The sequence below is a fragment of the Nicrophorus vespilloides genome, unplaced genomic scaffold (assembly GCF_001412225.1).
Source record: "Nicrophorus vespilloides isolate i.1.1-1 unplaced genomic scaffold, Nicve_v1.0, whole genome shotgun sequence".
NCBI lineage: Eukaryota > Metazoa > Arthropoda > Insecta > Coleoptera > Silphidae > Nicrophorus > Nicrophorus vespilloides.
In genome coordinates, this window is record NW_017096195.1 from 1 (window position 1) to 9,832 (window position 9,832).

Sequence of the window (9,832 nt, forward strand, 5' to 3'; positions counted from 1 at the left end):
AGGCATTCACCCTTCACGGGGTGCGGTTTCGCCACTACTGCAGCTTCCGAGACGCCGCGATGCTCCGTAAGAACGGACTCCACTTCAGCAGTGGACATCAAATGACCAGAAACATTCAACATGTCATCAACCCTTCCAGTCACCCATAGGTATCCATCGGCATCGCGACGCGCACCTGCAAATTACAATTTCGGCCATTAACTAAATGCCTTTGAAAGAAAAATAAATTTCTGAACGTACCGTCACCAGTGCAGTAATATCCTGGGAATTTCGAGAAGTACGTGGTTTCGTAGCGATCGTGGTTATTGTATAACGATCTCATCATTCCAGGCCACGGGCGAGAGAATACCAAATATCCTTCTCCTTCGCCTTGAATTTCCTTGCCGGATTCATCCAATAAAACTGGCTGTACACCAAAGAATGGGAACGACTACAATAACAAAAAAATACATGCTATTATTACCACATACCAAAGTAAATTAGATTAAATCATATTTAATGTAATGTACATTAGATTGTAATCGAGTTGCGCTTTATTGAAGTATCACTTTTCATGTTACAAAAATAAATGTGTCTAGCTATTTTTTTTTTGTTATAAACTAATCTTAAGTTTATAAATGACGAGATATATTACCGACGATTACATTACATAATTTCATTAAAAAAATCTGTGCGTGTAATCCACTTGAAAATTGGTAGAAATAAGTTCAGCTTACCAAGTACTCTAATCTAGATTAATTTAATAATTTCTGTGACGCATATTCGAAACATATTATATTTGTCGCATTATCTTTTTAATAATATGTTTCATGCGTACTAAATGCATGCAGTTGTTTGACATTGAACAAAATAAAACATGGTAATCTTAGTTATACGGGTGACTATCATTCAAGTTTATAATAATAATATAGTGAAATAGCAAAATTATTATTCTAAAAGTAGTACTCTGCTATTCTGCGATACCAAGAATGGTTGTTGCTAGTCTAGCAGATCGTCTTATTTATATTATAGAACTATGAAATTTATTTTAAAATTATATAATTTTTCATCCAATCGACTACGTCTTAATGAAGCTATAATGCAATTATAAATAGATAAACTTTTCAAGTTCACGTGAACTGCATTTTTGAATTCACTTCTCGGATAAAATATATAACATCATAAATATTATTCAATGTTAACCTATTTTTTTTAGTAGATAAGGAGTGTCTGTAGTGAAGTTAACAAAAATATAAGATTCGATAAGTTGCACGTGGATTAAGTGTTAATACTTACAGCTGCTCCTGGTTTCATGGGTGTCGCACCTGGCAAAGGAGTAAGGACATGACCGCCGGTCTCGGTTTGCCAGAAAGTATCCACGATCGAGCATTTTTCTCCTCCGACCAATTTGTAATACCACATCCAAGCTTCTGGGTTGATTGGTTCTCCTACAGAACCGAGAACTCTCAAGGAGGATAGATCATGCCTGTGAAAATAATATTATATATTTTAAAAGAATTCCCTTTAAATATACCGAGCGCTTGAACTAACCTTGTGACCAAACTGTCCTCGAACTTCATCAACGCTCTGATGGCGGTCGGGGCCGTGTAAAATTGGTTGACCTTGTACTTTTCGACAACACCCCAGAAACGGTCGTTTTGTGGATAGAATGGAGTTCCTTCGTACTATAAATACAATACATTGATATGTTGAATTTAATGGTGTCTATGTTTATTTACCAAAACTGAGGTAGCGGCATTTGCCAGAGGTCCGTACACAACGTATGTGTGACCGGTGATCCAGCCAATATCGGCGGTGCACCAGTAAACGTCATTTGGTTTGTAGTCAAAGACGTATTTGAAGGTAGTAGCGGCATACAAGAGATATCCTCCAGTGGTGTGGAGGACGCCCTTTGGTTTTCCAGTTGAACCGCTGGTGTAAAGCATGAATAAGGGATCCTCGCTTTGCATCCATTCAGGGTAGCAGCTCGTGGAAGCTTGTGGAACGACGTCGTGCCACCAGATATCACGACCATCCTGCATTGGCGTCTGAAAATTGATATCCCTTGCGATAAGCATCATTTCATCGATATTTTCTTTAGTTTTATCAATACCTTATTGCTTTGGTTACTTTGAACACCCGATGGGGCAGTGACCCTTTCCAAGTGCGATACAACGAAGCACACCTCGACGTTGTGTCCGTTCTTCGCGCACTTGTCCATCGCTTGGTCGCAGATACTCTTCAACGCGAGATATTTCTCTCCTCTCCAGACACCATCGGCGGTGATGAGGGCCCGTGCTTGGCAATCAATTATTCGCTCGGAAAATGAGTCGGCAGAAAAACCGGCGAACTGGATTCAACAGAACACAACAATATAACAATGCCTCATTACAATAGTCACGGTTTACATTCAAAGTTGCTGTACGTTGGGACATTTTACTGGAGATGTACTTACCACCAAAGAATGAACTGCTCCGATTCTCGTACACGCCAATATGGCTATGACGGATTCGAGGATCATGGGCATATAAATGGCTACACGATCGCCCCGTTTGATGCCTTTACTCTTAAGCACATTGGCAAATCGACATACTTCCTCCAGGAGCTTCTTGTATGTGAGACGACTGTAGTCATCTGGATGATTTCCTTCCCTACAAAGAAAAACAAAATCCACATTATATGAAAATTTACATTCAAGTGTAAATACTCAATATTTAAGTACATTTAGTTTTCACTTATGAACACGTGCCAAGTTTACAGCACATGATATTTCCGCTAATAACTACTTGCCGATTGAATTTAAAAATAAGTTCATTGTCAACTGACTTACGCTTATTGTCTTCATGTTTTGCCGAAGGTCAGCACTTTAATATTATCACTTAAATTGTAATAAAAAAATATTAGTCAATAATAGAATAAGTATATTCCAATTTAAGCAAAGAGTGTTTAATATAATATTTGGAGTTAGAAATCTCTAATCTCTTTACAAAGAGAAAAACATAAAACATACATTTTTTAATTAAAAAATACATCATATACACAAAATGCATGTATCTAAAAAAATATTGACTAAATTATATAAAATGTGTCCTAGTTGCAAGGTATGTTTTTTTGTTTGCTAGTTACAATAGAGGATATCGTATTTTACAGCAAGGTCGAGAAATGTCTTTTTTGCGTTGTTTGTGGAGAGAGTGAACAAATTGAAATATGTATGGTCGATAAGCCTTGCCCAGACCTTTGAAATAAATTATTCTCCGTTTGTTTTTTATCGCCAATAAATCAATGCAATTCATTATTCAAACGCAATAGAATATTTAAAACTTTTATTTAAAAAAAAATTAAGGAAAACATATTTTTTATTTCTTTATCCGTACAGACTAAACTTTTAAAAAAATAATCTTTTATAACAAAATAATTGAGAAAAATCGTTAGTCATTCGAAAAAGATATGATAAACTTTATTTGTAAAATAAGATTAAATAAAATTTTATTATGTTATGTCTGTAGGATAGTCTACAGTTTCCGATTGACAATTAAATGCCATATCATTTACCATAATATAAACAAATAATATACCAAAAAAAATCATTAAGTACTTTTCTGCGAATATGAGCATTAATTAAAAACTGAATTATTATTTTTTTTACATCAATAAACGTGTAATTAACAAATAATATCACCTCTTAAAGAAAATTAATGCTTATGTAATGAAACGATTAATTAATGGAAAACTCTCGTATATTTTGCAACCAAAAAAAAGTAATGGTAATGTTGATTTACATTTTTATGGATTCAATAATTTAATTTTTCTGATTATTATTCGTAAATTTTCATATTAAACCAATAATTAAATAATACCTATTTTTACTTATTCTGACTTTAAGAAAACAATTTTAATATAACCAATTCATTGTTATCCACGAAACACATTGCTTAACTTTCAGAGGCTATATAAATTATAAATTACAAAGCATTTTATATAATCAATTAAATTAAAGTATTTGTATACAGATAAACTTTAAAATTTAATAAAATGTTATCTTTGCAACATATAAAAATATGTGTCATGTTTCTGATACTGTACGATTCCACTCAGATATAAAAAATGGTGCGGAATCACCCAACACAACCTTTGACCAGTGAGAATCCTCTGCGAGTCATTACAAAACATTATTTATATATGTTTACAAAAATATAGTTGCGTAAACAACATTAGATTTCAAATCGGTAATCAACAAACCATTATTAATTGAAAATTCTGATGTAATATTGATTTTTTATAATTATAAATAGTCGGTAATAGACTGTTGGAACAAAACAAATGTTTAATTAAATACAGTAGAACCTCACTTAACGAGTTTAATCCGTTCCAAAATTTACTTACTCGTATAGTGAAACATATTCAAAAATACACATATGTGTACACAAGTTTTAAAATGTGTAAAGGGCGCAATTCGGTACTTCTTCTCACTCGTCACTCATGTAAACGTCGCTCGTTAAACGAGTATTTTTCTTACTATTAATTTTACTCGTTAAGCGAAATGCTCGTTAAGTGAGGTTCCACTGTATACTTCTCTTGTGGAGACTTGATTATAAATTTCGAATAAATATCATTTTCGAAGGATAATCATCTATTTTGTTATTTAAATTTAATTTGTTTTGGTGAAAATTATACGAATACATTGTCCTAGAAAATAACAGGAAAATAAATATGAATTTCAATGATTATCTGTTCTCAAGGATTAACAGGTATCTTAATCTACACTCAATTAAGTTGGTGAGATTTTTTTCTTGTATTCAGGGAAAGAAATTTCTGTCGCTAATACTGAGGTGACTATCCATATCGCTATCTATTCGCTATCTATTCTCGCACACACACACACAAATTAGCAGTGATACGAATTATATTTCGCTCCGTCATATGCGGTTTGCTGTGATACGATGAAGTACAGAAAAATACATATTATGTGTGTTTTATTTTACTACGTTTGAGTAGAAAAATGCATGCTGTTGAAAAAACTGTTGCCCGAATTACTACACCATTTATATTTTATCAGCGTCTATATTTTTTTGCAGGAGCGATAAAAACGGAACCCCGCTAATCGTCGATAAATATGTTTTTGGTGTTACATAACTCAATCGCATGTGTGTGTGCTTCAATTAATTTAATTACATCAACATCATAACAGTGACTTCCAAGGGCATTCGGCCGTCCGTTTCTTTTTGTCACGGTCACATTGTTGGACACACAAAAGCAAGAAGTTTCACTTCCTATTACAATAATGGAGAGCGAATGGCACTTTCATAATTTGCCGGAATGTTTAATACAATTTATTATACAATGATTGAAGAGTTGGTATGAATAAGGTGATTGGGCAATTAAAACGTGTCAAGCATTCCATGTCTAAACGGAGTCTAGTAATGATTGTACAATGCGTTTGTCATCCGCAGTCACGGATGAATGAAACTGAACTTTCCATACTTTCCGACGACCTTAATTTAATGAAGTGCGATGATTTAAGTGTTTTTATTCATCTGTTCTATCTTCAAGTTTAAGTTCAAGAGAACACGAATTTCCAATTAAATTTGACCGATTGGTATTCGCTTAACGTACATAATGCGTACACAAATTACCGTAAATTAAGTCTGTGTAATTTAATCGAAAGGAAAATTTCAATATAAATGCATAAATTTAGTCTTAATTTTGTTCCCCGGTGTTTATTCGCACAAACGTACTCCATGTTCATACGAAAGTACAGTTACGCTTGTTCGATTTATCAACAATAATTCATGTAAAAATATACACACAAAATGAAAAATACATTAGATAGATTAAATGACATTTATAATTTAAAAGAATACTATTAAAATAATAATTGGTCTGTTTCCTTGAACTAATCAAATAATAAAATAGTTAATGAAAAACATTAAAATTGTATAATCATCCAATGTAGATATTAGATTTTTAGTGGTAATTAATAATTATTTCCAATAAAAAATATATGTTTTTAGTTAATATTCGTCATTACAAAAATTATAATATTATAAATATGTAATAATGAACATTTCAAATGATACCGACCATATAGAGTATATTTTAATTATATATATTAAATATTATTTGAATTAAGATACTAATTTTAATTTCCTTATACTTCTTTGAATCATTGTTGCAAGTCTAAAGACATATTTAAACTATTTAGAAACCTTTGTGCATTTTATTAACTCAATTCACATGACACTTTTAAATATTTTATATATTGATATCAATGAGATATTTTAATAAAAATAATAATAATCTTGATTGCAAGAATAAAAAAATAACTGCTAAAGCGGTGAAGATGTGTGAAAATGTTTCTAAACTAGAGAATCTTGATTGTTAATTACAAAACGTACGTCATTTAACGTTATGTCATGGAATGCAGTAAATATTTGCAGTACGTTGTTTTATAGATTTTCACTCCACGGAAATGATTTGACGTTTTTATTAAAAGTCGGGGTTATTGCGTGCAATAACAAGAGTTTTTGTTTTCAATATTTTATATATTATTTTCGATAATCTACGGTTTTAAAAATAAAATATAGATTTTATTTGATAATAAGAAAATGATAATTCATTCTAACGTGACATTATACTATATGTTCCAATAAAATTCTTTATTGTTTAATAAAATTGAATTTGAATCATTTACTGGTCATTAAATAAATTAGATGAATTATTTTTTATTGAACGGAATTATCGAAAATGTATTTAATAAAATTATTGATTTTATGAAACGATGGAAGATGGAAAATCTGTAGAATTTTTGAATGCGTAAAATCAAATTATTATTTTTACAATATAATTTATTTGAAAGTATTATCACCGTCGCACTATTAAATATTTTAGCGTGGAATGAAAGCAAAAAAAACTATCGCTACTGTTACCCGCGATATTTGATTATCGATTATTTGCTTATAATCCCGATAAAATCATACATTTGATACTCAATTGACAAATGTATTTTTTATTTAAATATTATCTTTAATTTTATCATAGCATTTATTTAAGAGAAACTGCAAGTTGTAACTATGCACATTTGATTTATCTGTGCTGATACTTTTATCATATTTATAATAATAAAACAGTTCCCTCTTAACTGTCCGTCTATTGATGTCCTTCAGTTGGCCTTAAATATATCGAACGATTAATATGACTCGACTTGTATAAGATTATATCAGTAAAGGTACTCATAAAATACATTATAGAAGTAATTAATAAATTATGAAAGATACAGAGTTCTTGCATTGCAATTTAGTAGACTTACTTGATTATTGATTTTATTATAGGTTGCAAGTATAATGTCGAATGCGCAATACGCCTATATTTTAATAATATGTCAAGTAAATAGATAAACTTTAAAAACTCATTCTTTTCTTATTTAAGGAAATTTAATTTTTATTGATATAAATATATAGGAAGTATTCTTATTTTATTTTAAGACGAAAGAATGCTGATGATCACTGAATCGATCGATCAAAGAGCCAATTCCATGAATTATGTAAAAAAAATTGCAAGAATACTTCAGTAAATAGAAAAACTCAACAAAGAGATTGTAATAATATAATATAGAGAATTATAGATCAATAATTAAGTGTTTATTAGAAATACTTGTTGATAAAAAATATACAGATTTATTAACATTTCCTATTTCGATTATTTTATATTCTATGTATATATTGATTTATTGACTTTAATAAAGATTTGTTATATTTTTAGGGTAATCATTAACAAAGTAAATATCAGGAAAGATAAAAAACAAAGTATTAGCCTATTTTATTGAGGGCAAATGATTTTTTTTTATCTAATAATGATTTTAGCATGAGCTCTTGATAAAAGTGGATGCGCAATTAGCATACGTGTAATCAAATATGACAATGTTGTTAACGATGAACCAGCGAAAAATTGATACTTAAAGTACGACTTACGTACGACCATTGTATGCAATTATTACGACATATTCATTGATCAAAGTCAAGATATTGGTTAAAAGTTAGTTTTCGCATTGTTTTTCTATCCAAATATGGTGAACCGCAGGAATCGGGTGATATAAAGTTAATGAATGTAAGTCATTATAATAATAGCAGTATACATCAGGCAAAGTATTGATTCGGAAAGGACGGCTGGGGATTGGCGGAGGCGCACGTGGTACCATCGTCATCGCCCAATCTCGAATGCGTCTGACTAGCGCGATTTTAAAATTGAAATACCGTGGTCACATTTCAGTGATGATACTTATTTTCGTACTACTGGGAACTTAATTAGTAGAGAAAGGTGAAGAAGAACCCTTGATGCAGAAGGGATCTGGCTTAACGAGGATGGATCAATAATGGGGTCAAGCCACCCCATCGACCGGAAGGCGCAGTTGCTGCGTCAAAGATTCGAACTAAATAAATTCAAATATACTAACCAGTAGAATGCAATTTTGTCGCCGTGACCGTTCCTGATATTCCTGTCCAGCAAGTTGTAAGAAATGTTCGTGGTGGCTCCATCGAGCCACTTGGTGTAAATCGGCCCTTTGCACACGTCAAAGTTAAATGTGAAAAACTTGTCGTAGTTGATAGGGTTCTCCCAATGAAACTGCTTGGCGATTTCACCCCAGAATTCCTCTGGATTATCGATGGACTGTTGGTACATCTCCTTGTATTGTGCGAAGGAGGAAATGTGCGCGTTCTTTGCGACATTTTTGTCCGGAAGGTAGACAGTCTTCTCTGACGGCATCTTTCGTTTTGGTTCTTCCTTCCCGGTCTTCACTTAATTTACCAACTGAACCTGCTAGGGCTCGACTATGCTATGCAATGTATGTTTTACGTGTGAAACCAAGGCCCGAACCTCTTGCTCGGACTGACGCGAATACGCAACTAAAACTTGCCCACGGTTGCGCACTCCTATATAAATCGAAAAATTTTTGCTCGCGACGTTCGCCCGCTACTTGTTTGTTCCTCCTATTTCTTCCACATACATATTTATTTATATTTCGATTTCCATCTCACCTCTTATCACCATGCACAACCGCTGTGGAATATCGCAATTCCATAATGCTATATGGTGTGATTCGATTTTTAACTATGCGAATTCTGCCATCACACCATCAAATTGGCAATAACAATGTTTTGTTGTTTATCCCATAAACGAACACTCCTTATCGATTATATCCTACCCCTCTAATTAAATTTGTGTACTAACGCAGATCTTGCCCACTTGGAAACAGAATCAGATGATTTCTCGAGCATTCATTATCTTCGTATTATTATGCAATCACTTCTGATCTCTGCTAGTGAAACCACGAGGGGATGCCATGATCTGAAATCAAATTTCATATAGCAATTTAATATTCCGATTCAACATCCAACTGGAATTCTACAGGTCAAGTTATAATTTCTTTTTGTCCTTAGAAATTGAATAATTATATTTAATTTTCACGTAAGAATTTAATTACAAAATATTTAAAATAATATCTGTAATTTGGCTTTCAATTTATTTATTTTAAATAAAAAATTGAAAAGAACTTATTAAAAATACAAATAATAACTAAAATTAATTGGATATATAAATAATGTATATATGCAATATGCAATAGGCAATCAATGGCAGTTTTTCCGCCAAAATAATCAACAAAATATTCGTTCTGACGCTGAAAAAATAAAAATTATGCAAAGATATACGATAAAACGATTATAAAGTAATATTAATTTATGCACCAGATTAAAATTCATGAATTAAGTTAATAGAGCATTTTTCAATTATAAAACTATAGTAGTTGAATTCCTTGATTGAAGTCATACATATTGTACATAAAGATTATGAATTAAAA

General features: G+C 31.8%; 1 protein-coding gene across 1 annotated transcript; it reads right to left on the minus strand.

Moving 5' to 3' along the window:
- Positions 1-4: 4 nt before the first annotated feature.
- Positions 5-9,268, minus strand: LOC108569981 (acetyl-coenzyme A synthetase-like; the record flags this gene model as incomplete). Its single annotated transcript, XM_017931779.1, has 8 exons — positions 8,429-9,268; positions 2,435-2,630; positions 2,093-2,329; positions 1,719-2,027; positions 1,531-1,664; positions 1,276-1,465; positions 241-430; positions 5-175 (listed from the first exon to the last, which is right to left on the minus strand). Coding segments are annotated over exons 1-8 (1,738 nt in total), but the record flags the coding sequence as incomplete, so codon positions are not given.
- Between the last annotated feature and the right edge of the window lie 564 nt (positions 9,269-9,832).